Source organism: Excalfactoria chinensis, chromosome 12 (assembly GCF_039878825.1).
Source record: "Excalfactoria chinensis isolate bCotChi1 chromosome 12, bCotChi1.hap2, whole genome shotgun sequence".
Taxonomy (NCBI): domain Eukaryota; kingdom Metazoa; phylum Chordata; class Aves; order Galliformes; family Phasianidae; genus Excalfactoria; species Excalfactoria chinensis.
Genome location: NC_092836.1, coordinates 11635028 through 11653631, shown reverse-complemented (window position 1 = coordinate 11653631; position 18604 = coordinate 11635028). Strand labels below are relative to the sequence as shown.

At 35.2% G+C, this 18604-nt stretch overlaps 1 protein-coding gene across 17 annotated transcripts in view; it reads right to left on the bottom strand.

Moving 5' to 3' along the window:
* The window catches only part of ERC2 (ELKS/RAB6-interacting/CAST family member 2), a 369674-nt gene that overhangs the window by 342175 nt on the left and 8895 nt on the right, over nucleotides 1-18604 (bottom strand). For all 17 annotated transcript variants that reach the window (XR_011905070.1, XR_011905073.1, XR_011905076.1 and 14 more), the window contains exon 2: nucleotides 14921-15715. Coding sequence is in view for 1 of the 17 variants with exons in the window: in XM_072347008.1 (XP_072203109.1) it covers nucleotides 14921-15577 (657 nt within the window). In the remaining 16 variants the exon portion in view is untranslated. The remainder of the gene's footprint in view (nucleotides 1-14920; nucleotides 15716-18604) is intronic.

The following is an 18604-nucleotide window of genomic DNA, read 5'->3' as shown; positions in this document are numbered from 1 at the left end:
AAAGAATAAGCTTTCCAGATATGCCATTGGCAGTAAACAAAGATATCAAAGTAGTTTCCCATATACTAATTCAAAAATATCAATACACTTGCTTGCTGAATGGAAATTTCTTTACATGTATATGTATATATATATATATATATAGCATGTATTTATACACCTCATAAAAGAAAACACATTTCTACAACGTTGTTACTATAGGATAATTCAGAACGCAACAAGGCAACAAGGAAGAATGTCAATGGAAAAGCTTGTAGAAGCAAATCTATAAGAAAAAACTTCAATAAAAATACAGGTCTCACACGGATAATTTTCCGTAAGGGTTTAATCCATATGGATAACAGGAGGATTCAGTTGTGCTTTGTTAGTATGAGCAAATGGACAAGGCACAACCAAACATGCAGTCACCTAGCAGTCCTTTTCCTCCAGGTTACCACACTGCTACAGTTTCATGACTGTAAAAAGTTAAGTGTTTTAGAGTATGCATTGCAGATATCCAATTTTTTCAAACATTTTTTGCTTTAGGATGGAAGTTTGGAAGAACTTGAAAGAATTTTACAGTACACATTCACTAACTAAAAAGATCTGATCTATTTCCTGGGGCATTTTTCACAATTCCCCTACAAAGAATTAAGTCTAAGCTTTCAGAAACTAATTTTAAAAAGAACATACTTTGTATCTCAAAAAAAAAGACTAAATTAAAAAAAAAAAAAAAAAATGAAAACACATTGCTCATGCTAACAGTAGCGTTATGTGATTAGAAGTCAGTGCAGTTCAAGAAACAAGCCAGAGCTTTCATCTTTCCTACACCCCTTACCTCTTTACACCATAACATTCCAGATGTACTCAGTCATTCCCTCACTGCCTGCTATTAGCCTCATTTTTTCCTTTACCAAGTTGCAAGCAACAGTTAGGAAAGCTTATTAGAAATTGCCAAGAAAACTCCTATTGTTAATTAGAATGTAATTATATCTTCACAAATATTCATGAGCCATAGCTGTCACCTCAGAATGTACATTCACTCAATTGTAACAGATATTCTTTCTCAGCCAAGTAATGCATTTACATCATCAAACTTCAATGCATACAAATGATGGTATAGTAGTCACAGGATATCATAAAATCAGTTATGAGCATGCATCTAATACAGCACAGTATTCCTAATGAAACTAATTTATTGCTTACTTAAATTCTAAAAGTAAATATTTCTAAAATCATGTAATTTTTAACATCAGGTAATCATTCAAAATTATCACTTAATATTTCTTGCATTACAGATGGATTACATGCTGCCAATTACAGCAAGACTCCACTTTGCCATGCTTCCACAATAGCCAAGATAACTCAGAATGAATCAGGCAAAATCCATTGCTGTTTCCCTTCACTGAGATCACCTTCATAAATGTCACAAGCCCCAGCCCGACATTAAGCCTCTGGCAAAACGCCGGCTTGGGCACACTCCGGTGACACAGCAGTGTCAGCAGCTGCAAGCTCTGCCTACACAGGGCCTCTGCAGACACCACTGTCCTCAGTGATGAGAGACAGCAACAAAAGCAGCTAAGCCTGCACGTGCTCCAGCAGCACAGTGCATTTGGCAGCTGAAAGGCAACAGAATAGCATTTCTTAATGGTAGATGTGACCTCACCCAACAGAAACTAGCTGGGACCACAAGAATCAACCTATCAAATACACATCCCTAATGAAATGTTTGAAAGAATAATACTGCTTTAGTACAAGAAGTCAGTCATGTATTAAAGAAAAAAACAAAACAAACAAAAAACAAACAAACAAAAACTGCATAATGTCCTGCTTTTTTATATATTAAAAAATAAATAAATAAATAAAATGCTTAATTAGTATGTGAGATGAAGCTAAACCTGCAGAAATACTCCCCATTTCATGTTACAGAGAAATTACTCCAGGGATTAATTTATGTACATATTCACAACCATCCTTCTTATGCAGTCATTAAATTCTGTTTTATGAATCACAGTTCCCATCTGGGCTAACACAATTAAGTACTCCAGACAGAACGGTAGGTGTGCTACTGCTAATTAATATTCCCCTCAGGTCAACACACTTTCCTTGTGTTTCCAGTACAGCTGAGGTTGGTATTAATCCAGGTAATTTGGCATCTCTCTGAAAGCAACCAACAAGGCATTTGGGATCAAGTCTGTTTTCATCCATGAGCCCTCACCAGTTTTCCCAGAAGGAGTTCTGAGGCCAGAAAGTGGTGCTGTACCCACACTGTAACCCATGTTCTATCTGGGGTTAACATCTTTGAGTTTTATCAGTTCCAGAAAGAATAATTCTGGTTGTTCCCTCTTATAACTATATTTTTCCTCCTTTTTAATTCCTAATTATTCTTTTGCCCCAGTGGCAAAACAAACGGTAGGTTTTAAAACCACAGCTTCTAAAAATATTTTGCAATTTCAACCTCTTTGAGAAAGTATGACAAGAAGTTCCTCTTTCAATAGTTGATGAATCAAGTTTACCTCTCCTGTAAGTTTGGGGTTTTTTGTTTTTTTTCTTAAATAACAGTTCAATTAGGCTTCAAAAGCAGTTTGATGTTCTCCACTTACACTACTCATGAATGCACCATATGGAAATATATTGACTTTTTCCCCCCATGTTTTAAATTTATCACATTTGTTTATTCTTCATATGCACAAAACTCCCTAGTTCTGTATGTACAGGTAGAAGGTTGTACTAATAAGGAAGTCATTTCAAACACTTTTTGTTTATCTCTATTAAATTAGCGACAGGAAAATAAAACACAAGAATGTTTAAATCTTAAAGATAATGGATTTTGCTTTAGTTCATGAATTCAGTTTTCTCAAAAATCACCCAATATTAAAATATTGAGAAAAATCCCTCAAATTGCTGTTTGATGAAAACATCAGATGCAGTTTGTGTCCAGTTTTACTCTTTGTTTTATAAACTAATAGCATAATAGATAACTGCTTCAGATAAATAGAAACAGAAATCTAATTTGTCATTACAAACAGCACTTAACTCAGATTTAACATATTCCACAGACTTTATCATCTGCTTCCAAATGTAAATGTTCAAAGAAGAATTTGGGACTACATTATTTCTTAACCTCAATATACACTTTAAACAATTTGTATCAGATTATATACCATTATATCCATGATAAACTTCATCTGATATTGCTATAATTGACAAGTTTAATTGCAAATAAATTGTTCATTGTTCATAAAAAGTCACAGGTCTGATTACATGTTCCATGTCTCTGCTATCCCAGAGTGCTCAAAGCTCTTTCCTAGGAAAGTTGAATTTAGATGTTCTGTCCATTTCACATGGTGGATACAACTTTGGATGTTTTCTTGGTTCCAGAGAACAAAGATCTGTATTTTCTTTAAAAACTTAAAACCTCTTCCTCATTTTAACACAAAAAAAAATGTTCAATAAAACCAGACGTACCAACTCAAAACAGGTTTCAGCATAGAAGAAGAGCTATGTTACAAAAGACTGAAGAGAGGAATGAAAAAAATACATAAAATAAAAGTCTCCCAACAAAGCATTGGTCAGTCCTCAAAACCACTTTTGTGAGACGAGATGTTTTACTCTCACAAAGATGACTGGAACTGCCAAAGGCAACAAACCATTTAATGGAAGCAAAGAGCAGAGATACCTGCGAGACAAAAGAACCAATGTAAAACTGGCTTTCAGCTAGGAGGCATCTGAAAACTGCCTCTGTATCTCTGTGATATTCTGATTAAGTGTCAGAAGACATATCTTATTATTTTGATCCTTTTCATTGCAAATAATTATATGCCACTCATACTTTATTAATGTATTTTTTTACATAATGTACAAAATGCAGCAGCTCATCACGAGGGACAGATACACTGCAAGGAATGTGAAAAGACATCCAATATGCAAAACCAGAAGCTATTCCAGATCCTTTGTGTACTGATTGACATATTTTCGAACTTACTATTGAGGAAAGCAAGTTATGCTCAGCTATAGCTAGAAAGGTGATCAAATAATAATAGCTTTTATTAAGATTTTAAACATCGAAATAAAATGTTCCTATCAACTGCTGGCCTGCTTTTCACACTTTTGGTTTGTTTTTCTTAAACCTGTTGGATTTCAACACTTAAAGAGAAGGCAGCAAAGGGGGTAACAGTACCTCACTTATTGAAAAAGTTTCCAATGATGCTTACCTTACATAATTGCTCTAGTGGCTATCTGTCAGCTTATATCTTAAGTTGTACCCATTTACATGCTTACACTGCTGGCTAGATATCCTGGTGGATATCTATCCGCAATGGCTTCCTCCAGCTATGCAAACTGGATACATATAGGTTTGCAATAGCTTGATCTTGTGATGATTGGAAAAAGAGGCATTGCAGATACTTTGTAGCTGAGCAATGCTGTGCTACTAAAAGCTCCTACCAAAACACACACAAAGGCATATAGCAGGTTTTAATCACGTCTGACCAAAATAAATAAATAAATAAATAAATAAATAAAATAAGGGGGCAGAGTACAGGGCAGAGGATCTCTCCAGGGAAGCAGGAAAAGTCTATCTCTGTGCAAGAAACAAAATTAAGTAGCTCCTAAAAAATCGTTCCATTACACATGAAGGTACCCACATTTTACAGGGATACCTTTACTGCTTAACCAACAGGCTTTAAGCCTGAAATGGTTCAAGATACTTTTGTCAGTTCAATCAAAATCATATGGTTAAGAATTCCACCTAAAATCTGACCTATATCTATCTGATGTGAGATAGTGTAACATGATATTCCGTAATAATTCTTGAGAGAACAGGTATAATTCTATGTTACTGGCAAAGACAATTCCATTACGATACTGAGGAAAACATTGAAATTATTTTATGGGGTTATTCATTAACAAAGATTCTAAAGAGAAATGTGAGATATGCAAGAGACTTTAGAGGAAAGACAGTTAAGCTTTGCCACTGTGCAATCAAGAACACAAAATTCATAGATAAGAAAGAATATAATAAAAAGAATATAATAAAAACAAGTATGACTAATTTATTATAGTTATCTTGCTGACAGTAGGAAGGGAATTCCTAGGCTCTATACAGATACTGATTACGTATTCTATGCACATTAAAGAATTATATAGAAAATTGTTGGGTGCCTTTAAAAAAATTATATATATGTTCATCTGTCCTGTGCTCAAAACAAAGAAAAGAGAGAGCCCACAACTCAGGGTAAAGCCACATCTGTTCTAAGTCAGTCTGGCTAATTAGATTTAAAACAATAACCTGAGAAAGTGGCAGGCATAGCTTATCAAGCACAGAATCCAGCAATGCATCCGCAGTCTAGCCAGAAGAGTAAAACAAAGCAGGTAAAATGACACCCAGATTGAAATCACTGTTTAGAATATTTAAACTAGAACTACAGTACCAACTAGGGCATATTATTTCTGGTGTGTAGATATTTGGGTAATAGTCAATCTTCCTTACCTGTGATTCCTTAATTACTGTAATTCTTTCTGCCTATTCCTCTACCAGATGGCCCAAACTTTTCCTCAGTTTTATTACTGTTGCGGAATTGCTATTAATTGCCATTAAAGCAAAACAAAGTGTGGGTTGGGTTCACTACCAAGTGTACAAAGTTTTGAACTCAACTCTGGAATAGGGATCTTGAAAGTGTATCATTTCAGAGGTTCATTCTGAAGGCACTGAGTTACCCTACAGAATGATTCCAGAACACTGATGTATTTTGGAAAAATAAATAAATAAATGGAAATGAAACAAACAGAAAGAAATCAGGTACATCAAGTAAGGTACGTATGTTCTACTGAAAACTCCTGGTTTATATTTTAGTGAATTAATGACCATCAGGAGTTAAATCTTGAACTTTTAAATACGGGATAACATTAGCAAAAGATTAATGTGAGTATTTGTTTAGCAAAAATCATAGTAGTTTTAAAGGTCAGATTTTGGTTCAATATTATTGATATTTAATCGTGAAATCCCTTATGGCACGGCAAGAAGTCATGCAACTAAAACAGTGGGAAATCATGTCTTGAGCTGATATGGTATTTCATACTACAGGGAAAAAAAAAAAAAAAATCAAAAAAAAAAAATCAAAGCCTAGGTCTCCGAAGTATGAAAAAGCTTCTGTGATCGATGAAACCACATAAGCGAGCTGATGGCAGAGATCCATAATCAAAAGCAATAGAGGAATGAAATTCATATGCTTAAAAGCTATGAAAATTTTGACAATAGATTTTCTGAACACAATATGAATTTCTTTAGCTACTGTACACAGTTTTTGCTTCTGGAATTCAGCCAGCACAGTTCTCAGAAATACAGAGATTATCTAAATCATTCATTTCTTAAAATGTTCAGAAGAGCAGCAGCTAAATTATCTTAAAGATCTCTGAACAAAGAACTGAAACACACTATTATTTTTTAGTAAATATTTCTAAGGTCTTTTAGTTTCCTGCATCGTTCAGTCTAAAGAAAAGCATAAACTACAATTATAAACTAAGAATGAACAGTACTATAGAAACCTGTAAGATTGTCCGGAACTGTTAACTCATTTCTTGGAAACTATTCCATTTGACTAGACTGCTGAAGCAAATTAAACCACTAAGAAAAATGGCAGAAAGAAGAAACTACATCGTTTCAATAACACGCAAGTCAATCAGGAGAGATTATTTGTATTTGGGAATTATTAATCTGAAGTGATTCCACATAAAATATTATGTAGAATTTTCATAAACTGGCACTGCTTGCTCATTTTACAGTTCTGAAGTCAGTCGTAAATGCAGGGCAGTCAGGTGGAAAAGCCTATCATGAGTATTCTCATCCAACTGTTCAAATTCTCATTCTGACAGCTTTTTTCCTCTTCAGGGAATAAACTGCCTGAACGGGATAAAGAATGCTTTCTTAAGCAAGTTTTGTGCTTTCTTCGCTATAGTTCCCTCCTCCCTTCATTAACTCTACTGGTAAATTTGAAGATGGAAGTCTAATATAATGACTCTACGCTATTCACTAAGTTATACAGTTACTTAGTTGCATTTCAAATTAACTGAGAATTTTGGAAATAAATACATTTATTATAAATACAAACTAAATGTTGATATAAATTAAAATAAATCTGGTCCACAAGGGGATGGTACATGAGTACAGTAGAAACTTTTGACAAAGGGAAGGAACGTAGTATTATCAGTATATTTTGTAAATAGAAAGATACACAATTATGTATGTACTTTTACTTTACTTAAGCCATTTGGATTTGTATCATACACTTGGTGACGTAATATTTTAAGTACAGCAAGTATAGTTTAAACAGCAAGCCAGTATTTCATCACTACCTTCAGTTGTATCCAGCAGAAATACAACAGAATAATGTTTAGATATTCTTTAAATAGCTCAGTTAACAGTATTTTGCTTCAGTGGTAATTATTAGCTATCTGGAGTAAATATCACACAGAGGCAAGAGATCTCACTAAGAGGACTCTATTCTTTCAGTTTTTCTACCTACAAAGTGAAAGGTCTTGCTTGCAACATCAGTCTGAAGGTGACTTAAATACATAGGAAGTACTTATGCTTAGTATGTAATTCTTTTTAAATTCTAATCATGTTTTAATTTAAAAGAATCCCCTGCTTCTTTCTATACTCTTTTCTTTGATTCAAAGAGATTCTGTAATTAAAATTGTACTCTATGTGATTAATACTGTAGTTGATTAAATGGAAATCTTAGGTCTGAGCAAAAAACAGGCATAATTTCAAGGCTTGCTTTAGCTCATCTGAAATGATCTTAATGTGTGTTGTTTTCTCTCTAGTTTTTACTGACCTTTGCTTTTCTTGGACAGAAAAGTGATGTGCTAGAGACCTCACATTCATTTAGCTGTAGATGGAATTGAACTAGAGATTACCTTACAAGACCTCCACGCTCTTTGAATCTCTAACACTGAAACATTTACACTGATTTGCCTCAGGAGTTTCCTTTTGGCAAAAACATCATTTATTTCTTCCCCTTGAGGGTTCAAAGAGCACTTCAGATAAAACTGACTGCCTTCTTTCCACATGTGTTTTGTTAGCTTTGTATATCATCTTCAAATGCCAAGAGTAAGAATAATAACTAGATTGTGGTAGATGCCTAGGGAAATTTAAAATTTGAAATGTAAATACAACTTCCCCATCCTACAGGCCAAATATTGCAAAATTACTGAATTCAAAAGTTATTTGTTCCCACTGCAGGCAATACCATTTGAGCAAAAGTTATCTTCTGTAAAATACACACGAGGGTTCTGAACGTTTTATTGTTGTTGTTGTTTTTGCCAGCTCAACTGATAGATGTTCTTGCAATAAATGCAAGTAGCAAGTCATACCCTGAAACTAATAGCTTTTTACAGGTCAACTCTATGGTGCCAGAAAAACTCATAGTAGTATTGTCTCTATTACGTTAGATAAATTGCACGGAGCAAATAGCAGATCAAATCAGAATCTGAACCTGCACAGTATTAAGAAGACACAGCTCCAGAATACATAGATATCCAGAATTCATTCTTTGTCTTTAAATTGGCAACCACAGATTAAGTTAACATAACACTTTTACTCCTGTATTGGTTGTTAATATACAGATGGTAGCAAACGAACAGAAGTAATAAGCAAAGGGAAACTCACCAGTGGTGGTGCCTTGGCTGAAGAAGCTGGGGCAGTCCTCACTGGAGAAAGATCTCCAAGAAATGCTGCCTCACTGGGAGTCAGCCCTTAAATGAGGTCTCAGAGGAGGTGGAGTCGAGCTCCACCCCTTCTGGGAGCACAGCTATATCACTCTCACCTGTGCTCCCACAGCTGACCCCACAACTCCTCTCACTGATATGCACACTCCCACCAACCTCCAACAGAGCCACTACCCTGGAACACATCTGATGAACTCAATTGCATAATGGAAAATTTAGAAAGTAACATACAGGTTTAAATTTAAATTATATGCATAAATATAACTCTCTACAGCATGCCCAAAAGGGTCGTGTTTTTCCAAAGTAATCTAGAAGGTGAAATTCCCTATTATAGATTTATTGTACATGGCAACAGCTGTCTAGCAGTGGTTGGGGACAACTCAGAAAATTAGAAACGAATCCTGAACATCAAAAATGAGAGACTACAAATAAAATAGTAAAGACTAAAAATGCATAATGAAAAAATAGAGTGACTCTATTTTTGTATGAGGACTGCCTAATACGAGGATAGCTTAAAGATAGTTTTATCCAAACATACTTTCTTTCTAGTTGTGTATTTTTTATTTATTTATTTTGATGTGGTGATATTCTGAGCCCATCAGAATCCTGCCTGCTATACAAAAGGTTTGACCCACACAGCAACACACCAGATAATCACTGTTGAGTAGCAGAACCATACTTGGAAACACATCACAATGGGGGACATAGAACACAGTATTTGTCTGAAGCTGCAGTGGAAATTTAACAGTATGAAACTACCAAATGCAGCAGCAGATGATCATCATCATTAAAGCACAATAATAATAATAATAATAAACACATATAGGAGTAGCAACTCTCTTCATAGCATCAGACACTAGATGTGCTAACATATGATACAAGTATGTTCAAAGCTGATGAGTCCTGAGTCATACAGAACTCCACATTTCTGAACACCTTTTAATGAAGGTCTGCTTCCTTTCTATGGTCAGTCTACCTGTCCTTGAAACATTATTAGCTTTGCTTATACTTCTTCATAAGGAAAAACTTACTAACAATTATTATTTGACACTTCCTAAGATGTAAAGATGCAATTGGAAAGAGAAAAAAGATGGCACCAGTACAACTGACAGTGAGTTACCTTTTGCACTTTTTAAAGTCAGCAAAAAGTCAAGCCAGATGACTAAAGCAGGTATTTTACTCAGCCTTGTAAGTTTAAATTGCTTTTCAACAACTTCATTTCTAATATGATTAGTAACAAAAAAATAAAACTTAGTATTCCTTTCAAATGACCATTTCGATGTGCTGTAAATCCCACACTAATAAGTCCTACTTCCTAGCTCATGTATATATATGCATTGTTTTCTAAACCAGAATACCACCAAAAGGCTTCAGTCAATAGTAAACAAGCACGCACACCTATCGGTCACATTCATATTCTTTGTTTTGCTCAGTACTTCCCAAGCTTTTTCAGATTTAGAAATCCCATTCTTAGCACCCTTTGAGATGCAGCTTTCTCAGAAAGCAACTCAGTTGCAGCAACCAGACTCCTTTCTGGCACAGAGTGACATACACTAAGTATGTATCTTCATTCATCATCAGAATAGTCCCGCTGTTTGAGCTCTTTCCCCCTCATACACACATAGATGACAAGAACATTTTTCAATGTTCATACTCAAAAAAACCCACACCACTACATCCTTCCATTTCACTATGCCTTCCATCTTCAGGTAAAGTTTCACTCATTACCATTTTATCTATTACACAAACACTTAAGCATCTTTTCTTGTTTAAAAATAAGAAGTGGAAATATTTTGCACTTACCTAAATTGCCATCAGGGTAAATTACTTTAAATGAAGAAAGAATGATGATAACATCCAAAATGAAACTGAAGTCTGCAAGCATGCATGTATCTCTTAACAGAGAGGTATTGAAAATAATATGAAGAAAGCAGGAGACAACAGTACAGTGACAAACAGAAAATAAAATAAATGAACATGTGGAAAACATTGAATTTAAAAATATCTTACAGCATACTTCCATGGGTCACAAATAATATAGTATAGTAGTGAAATAGAAAATATCATTTACTGTCTCTGTCTCTTCTTTTACAATGCAGGTAAATGACAAGTTTCCCTTGTATAACATGCCATGCATCAGAAAGTAAGTATGGTTTATCATTTTACTAGATAATATATGCTAGTCTGGCAAAGGTTTTACTAGGAATAGAGTTTAATACAAAGAATGGAAACATTTTGAAATGTTTTAGCATATTTTCTATTAGTTTTCTACGTAAATACTTGTCACTAAATAAAAATGAAGAGCATGAAAAATATAACTGACTCGCAACTCTGATTTTATGAATATTCACTCATTATCTGCTGCTAAAATTCATATCAGCTCTCTTCTCTTAAGTTAAGCATCAATGAGTTCTTAATACTGCTACAGAGGTATAAAAATTACTTCAAGGAATAATTCTGCATTCAAACCTATGCATCTCTCAGAGGAACTGTTAAGTATCCTTCTTGTCCTTTCTCCTGTCATTAATTAAAACTGCAGTAGCAAGGCAGGAATTAAACTTCAAAGGAAAATCAAAATTTATTATATGCTTTCAAAGAAAACATTAAACATTTTAACATTACCTGTTTTTCTGTAAGGCAATAAAACAAAAAGGATCAAACTCACCATTTATTTCCAATATCATCCTATAAACACATCACAAAAGAAAAATAGCCACTGTCCACTGTGTGCAGTGACTCACATTTGTATTAATTTCATAGTAATAAACAAAGACATTTATAAGCTGGGATAGGGGCCATTATTTTATGCAACTCAGCATATAGTTTATTTAAATGACACCACAGTAAATCCAATTCAGTTTTTAAAAAGTCATAAAAACAGCATGTTAACTGATAAAAATTAATGCATGATAAAAGAACCGGTCAAATAAAATGGATAAGTGGGATTTTGGACACTCAAGAAACAATCTTAGGAATTAATTTTGTTGAAATTTTTTGTGTCATCCCAGTTTTGCATGTCCTTCCACTACTACACATTCTAACATTCTCCTGTCTGGAAAAGCATGAGGGGTGCCATATTCAGAAGTCATGTCTGTCACGTGAAGTTCCCACTGACCAGAAAAAGGAAAACATCACTTCCATTTTTATGAAATGTAGAAAGAAAGATCCAGAAAACGTCAGGTCTGTGAGACTCACTTCTGTTCATGGAAATACCATGAAACAGATCCTCCTGAAAGCTACGTTAGGGCACACTCAAGAAGAAGATCTGTGACAGCCAACACAGCATCATCAAGATCAGATCATGCCTCACTAACCTGGTGGCCTTCTATGGTAGAGTGAAGGCATCAGTATACTGTGTCATCTGCCTGGACTTCTGCAAGTCCTTTGGTATGTTCCCACATCACGTTCTTATCTCTAAATTGAAAAAATACAGATTTAAAGGGTGGACTATTCGGTGGTTAAGAAACTGCTTTTATGGTCACAGCTGGAGGGTTGTGGTCAACAGCTCTATGTCCAGATGGAGGCTGGTGACAAGTAGTGTCTCCCAGGGTTCCATCCTTGAAGTAAGTGCTCTTCAATAACTTTATCAATAATGCAGATAGTGGGATTTAGTATACCCTCAGCAAGTTTGCTGTTAACACCAAGCTGAGTGGTACAGTCAGTAAAGATAGAAGAATGGGATGCCATCCAAAAGGATCTAGACAGGCTTGAAAAGCAGGCTTACGATAACTGAATGAGGTTCAACAAGACCAAGTGCGAGTTGTTGCACCTAGTTTGTGGTAATCTACAAACTGAGAGAAGAACTCATGGAAAGTAGCCCTGCAGAGAAGGACTTAGAAGTTTTGCTGCATGAAAAGCTTGATGCAAGTTAACAGTGTACCTTTGGAGCCCAGAAGACCAACTGTATCCTAGAAACAGTGGTCAGCAGGGCGAGAGTGGTGATTGTCCCCATCTACTCTGCTCTAATGAGGCCTCATGTGCAGTCCTGCATTCAGGTCTGAGGTTCCCAACACAAGACAGCTGTTGTATCAGATCCAGAGGAGGCCACAAAGATGATCAGAGAGCAGGAGCACATCTCCTGTGAAGAAAAGTTGAGGCAGCTGAGCTTGTTCAGCTTGGAGAAGAGAAGGTTCTTCAGAGACCTCACTGTGGCATTCCAGTACTTAAAGAGAGCTTATAAACAGGAGAAAGATTGACTTTTTACACAGACTGATAGTGATAGGACAAAGGGGACTGGTTTTAAAGTAAAAGAGAGAAAATTTATTTAAGATATGAGGAGGATTTTTTTTTTTTTTTTTTTTACACAAAGGGTGGCAAGACACTGGAACATGCTGCCCAGAGACACTGTGGCTATCTCATCTCTGAAGGCATTCAAAACCAGCCAGGATGGAGTCCCAGGTGGTCTGATCTACTTTTCCCATGGCATTGGAACTGGGTGATCATTAAGGTCCCTTCCAAAGCAAACCATTCTATAACAGAGATTGCGGAGACTAGAATTTTATGCAGATCCAAAAGCTGTCCCCTGAGAGTTAAACACATAAACTGTACATGTTTCAAAGAGTACTCAGGGGAGTACTCACCATACACTCCATCATTCTATGAACTTTTGGACAGCATCATACTAGGCTAGATAGACTTTCAGGGCAATCTAGTTTTTTATGTTATTACTTTCTTACAAGAAAGATTCACGAGAGACTGTAAAATGACTTATTTTTGTCTTTTGCTAGGTTGATCTTCACAAAAAAAAGAGCACTTGTTAAAAATACAAAAAAATAATTTTCCAAAAAACAAACAGGACTTGTAACACCTACTAGTTCCCTTTCCCTTCAAAATGGAGAAGTAGCTTTCAAAAAGTGTGCATAACTACTTTAGTAGATGACTTGAATTCTTTAAATATTAGATTCAGATGGCAAACATGTTACCTCTAAATGGAGGATATTAGGGAGATGCTTCCCTATAACAGGCTACTAAAAGGCAATGCATTAGAATATTCCCTCTACTACTAATTGACTCAGCTTTCAAGATTAGAAAGGTTAATCAGCAAAGCTTTTGAAAGAACCTCCAACAAATATGCTTATAATACCTGCTCTAGCAGCATCCTAGTTCATCCACTATAAATTCATTACCTTGTACTATCAGTCTAAACATTCTACTTATACAAAAAAATACATTTGTTTTCTGTATGCAATTCCAGATCAAGCCCTGTCTGATTGCTATCATTCAGGACCAAATTTATTACTTCCACAGCACGTCACGTAACTAAAAGTTGGAAAGTTTGGTAAGAAGTAATGATAATCAGAAGCTCAGAGAAATATATGAAAAAAATCAGTTGCTGCTGTCTGCCAGCCAGTGAAGAAGTTTAGATTGGGAATCTGGAAGTGATAGAAACACAGGACTGTGTTTTTGTCTGGGGAAAGTTAACAGATGGTCTGAAAGGGAGCAATTTTAAATAAGACCAGCAGCCAAGAAGTATGTGGAGAAAGAAATATGTAATTTTTTATCTACTCGGTGCCACTGTTTTATATAGCTTCATGAAGTAAAATAGTCTCATGAAGTATGACAATACAGCTTTAACATTTTTATAGTTTTGGAAAAAGATTATTGTGTTGCAAATAGAAGCATGTGAAGTACATATTTACAAGATAAACTTTTTCTAAGACAGATCTCTGAAGCACAGCTGAAAACACAACTTCAACTTTATTCTGTAACATGAAGAATCTTAAAGATTTCATTCGGGAATTTGAAATCACACCTTCTATTAACTGTAAAAAATAAAATAAAATCTAGAGAGCTAAATCCCTATGCAGTTCATACAAAATATGCTTCTCAGTGTTTGTTTATACTTTTAGATAAACAGTTCATTCACCTCTTCAGAGAATGTTGCAAAGTGTCCTTAGACAGTAACCAAAAAGAAAGTCTTGAAAAAACAAGAAGTACAAAGTACTGTGGTGACAAATGATGGCTCTCTTTGGCTATAGTGCAAAAAAGAAAGGAAAAAATAATAATAATAATTTAAAAAAAAAAAAAGAATAAAAAAAGCTGCACAAAGGAAACTTCAAGCTGCATTTAGATTCTAAGTCCTTTTCTAATGCTTAGCAGCCAAATGCACACAGAACATAAAATCTTGTTACTGACAAATCTGATCCAATATTGTAAGTAAAATATGGAATACTTAGCTGTGAATTAACAGAAAGAAAATTTCAGAACTACTTACCTGATTTTCTTCATGCGAAACTCTCATTTGCTCTTTAAGAACTGACATTCTGGCTGCTTCTTCCTTCCTCAACACTCTTTCTTTCTTTAATTCAGGACTCCAGAAAGTTTTGATGCTATTCATGGAGGATCCCAGCTTGCTGTCTTTAATGTCTAGTTCTTTTCTGAGAAGATCATTCTCCCTCTGTAGTTCCTTAAGCTGAGCCTGCAGGTCTAACATAGTACTATCTCTAACCTGTCTCAGCATAGAAGGAACCTGATGGTGATGATGGTGTGAAGATGTGGTCAGACCTCCATGTTGATCAGTGTAAGAAAGGACATCTGTGTGGGACAGTCCAGCTGAAGCAATATTAGGACTGCTTCCCATAGCTGTGACTCGACCACCATACACAGCTCGATTTGTAGCCCTTCCAAGAGTCATTGTGCCCTTTGGGAAAGTAGTAGAAGCTACACCTTCATGGTCACTCAGATACATTGGTCCAGATGTTGCATAGGCTGCATTAAGGGACTGGATGTTCTCCATTGATAACGTCTTACCTGTTCCTCCTCCTCCTCCACTACTTGTTCGCCTATGGCCCAGGCGAGGAGATCTTGGCAAACGAGGAGACCTGGAGGGACTTCCTTCTAAGTTGCTGATTGTTCTTGCACTTCCGTACATCTTTCTTCTACTTTGAGGTACTGTTTAGTAAGAAACTAGTAAGACTAAAGTTGAGTATTAAATTTATAATCCCAGCTAGAAATATTGGCAGTTTCACTGCATTCTTCCAGTAGGTAAAAATCCTTCCAATTCAGATACCTGGGAACGACAAAAAGATAAAAAATCATAAGAAAGTTTTCCCCCTTGTCTTAGAAAATAATTTCACAGTGAAGAAAGTTCGGAGCATATAGCTTAACTACTTAAGCAACTAGTATGAACTTAAAATGTATAATACATTCTGCACTTAGGATGACAGATTAAAAAGCATTTTTAAACAAGAGGAAAAAAAAATGCTCAATTCTTTCTTGTTAAAAATATCCTCATATTTTGACTTACTGTAGCAAGCTTTATGTTGCATTATGGAACCAAAAAAGCATTTTAGCAGGTAAGTGGAATGATATTAGAGTTAAGTGACTGACCATATAGAATTACATAAAGGAGAACACAGTAGCTGCTGTTGGCATTATGGACTACCAAAAACAAGTATTCTGTTTTCAAAAGGCTGCTTAAAACAAGTGGTTTTATATAGATACATATATACATACATAAAGAGGTATTTAGAAGAAAACAGTGTTCTGATAGCTCAGATTCAACAACTGAAAACACTTTAGGAAGAAAAATTAACAAAACCAAGCTAATCCGAATGAATATTTCCTCCTAAACTATTACAATGCAGTACTACAACACATTCTCTATTGAATGCAGTACTGGCTTGCTAGTATTTCTTATTAATCAGCTTCTCAAGAAAAGGTTACATGGCAGTCATCTAGGTTTTCACTTACAAAAGAAGTGCCTGACAGATAGTTTTCTTTTTTTCTCCTTATGTATGTCATGTTACTTTTGACAGAACCATCTTCATAACTTATTTAAACAGATAGATTTGGAACAAATATTCTTACTGTTTTCAAACACCATACCACTACTATACATGAAATGGATTGTATTAATTTAATTGGTGCTTATTAACCAGATCTAGTATCATTTATTTTACGGATAATTGGAAGAAGAGCAATGGTTAGATCCATTTAAATCCAGTAATCTTCAACCCCTCCCTCAAAGTATCCTCTTTACCTATTGATACATTATTTTCTAAATATCTGATACAAAATATCTGTCCTGCAAGTGAACTACTTCAGCATGAAAAACTACTGCAGATACTACTGATGCCAGCAAACAAGAAGCATGCCCACTTCTCACCTGATCCCCTGGTTATCCCACACAGTTTATATTAACCCTAAGAATTGTTTTGTATGCATATTTTCATCACACTTAACACTCAGCAGAGTCTAAAGCATGTTTGTTTCATTTTAATTATTGTTATGCATCTATCTGAAATGTTTTTTTTAATTGATTCAATTATTATTACACATTAGTAGCCATTCCTGCAAATTTTCACCACTTTACCAAGAGGTACATCAGAAGCCATGAAAATATATGAAAATATATGAAAGCTGTGAAAGCCTGTGGCACTATACTCCTGATAACTGCTCTAAATTAGGAATAGCTTTTTGTTCACATTTCTCCTTTATCCCATTGCCTGCATTCTACAGACAATAACATCATGGGTTCAATATTATCTACATCACTTGAAACTTGGACACTGTTTTATTTACCTTTTAAGTATTCGGTATATGTACACAGATATAAAACAGCATCTAATATGATACTACACTAAAATCTATCACATTTCATGTGCTTCCCAAAAGCATTACTTACATGTTTCATATAAGTATAGTTTCCTTGATATACTGTCACAGAACCCAGTAATTTGTTTTTCAGTTATTAAATATTTCTAGACCTTTCCCACAAAAAGATGAATTTTGTCAAAGATGAACTAAAGAAAGAATTTTCTGTGTAACGTCTGTCAAAAATTGGCACTGTAACTGAACCTCAGGATAGACTGGGAGCTGTTTTGCCCACTTCCTAAACACTGAATCATGATGATTGAGAAAAAGAGAATAGAAAGTAGATCTTTACAGTTAAAAGCTTGAGGTGTCAGAATAGATTTTAAATGGAACTATGACATTCCTTCTTCATTCACTTCTGAAAACTCACAATATTTTATTACATCCCATGTCCCTTCTGTACGATGTTAGGTCTAAATAGCATAGCAGTCTGAGATGAGATGTTTAGGTCTACATGCAGCCACAGCACATACACAATTCTCACCAGTTTCTCATGAAAGTTCTCATAAACAGTCAAGTGCTGGACAGCATGCAGTGTGACTGTTCCACTGCAGATTTTATCTGCTCACTCTATGCTGGAAAACACCATTTGTAGAAAGTCACCAGTAAAGAAGCACAGGGCCAGAGACAACAAAACACTTAAGCCTTTCCTCATCAGATACTACTGTGACAAGAACACTATATGACCAAGCATTCACATTGCTCCCAGGAAGCACACAGACTAATAAAACTAGATCCTAGTTGCACAGAAATAATTTTTTATGAAGGATAAAAACTTGGGTTTTGTTGTTTGTTTTTTTTTTTTCCCCTTCTTTTTACTTTTGGTGGTGATGATGGTAGTTGTTTTGTTTTTGTTAAGTTTGGGTTGGTTGGATTTTTTTTATTTGTTTTGTTTAAACTATGACAAAAGGTTCCCATTTCCTTATCTTTAACTGAAAAAAAAAAAAAACAATATTTGAACTTGGAACTAGCTTCTGACATTGCATCAGTATATCTTTGTTTATACGGCCCTCAAAGGCAGGCATAACAGCACCAGAGTGATTGCCATAATGTAGATCATGTAATATTAAAAATAAATAAATAAATAAATAAATAAATCCTGGCAGTTTATGCTTAGAAAGCTCAGGCCCCAATTAGAGTTTCTATGTCTCCTCTGGCCAGAGGCACCGAGTCAGCAGGATGCTTGGATATTAGCCAAATACTTAATAGCTTTGTACAACTACTTGCCAATACTCACATTCAGCCAAGGTCTCAAACATTTGTAATACTGATGAAAGCTTTAGGAGAACCTTCCCCTTACAGC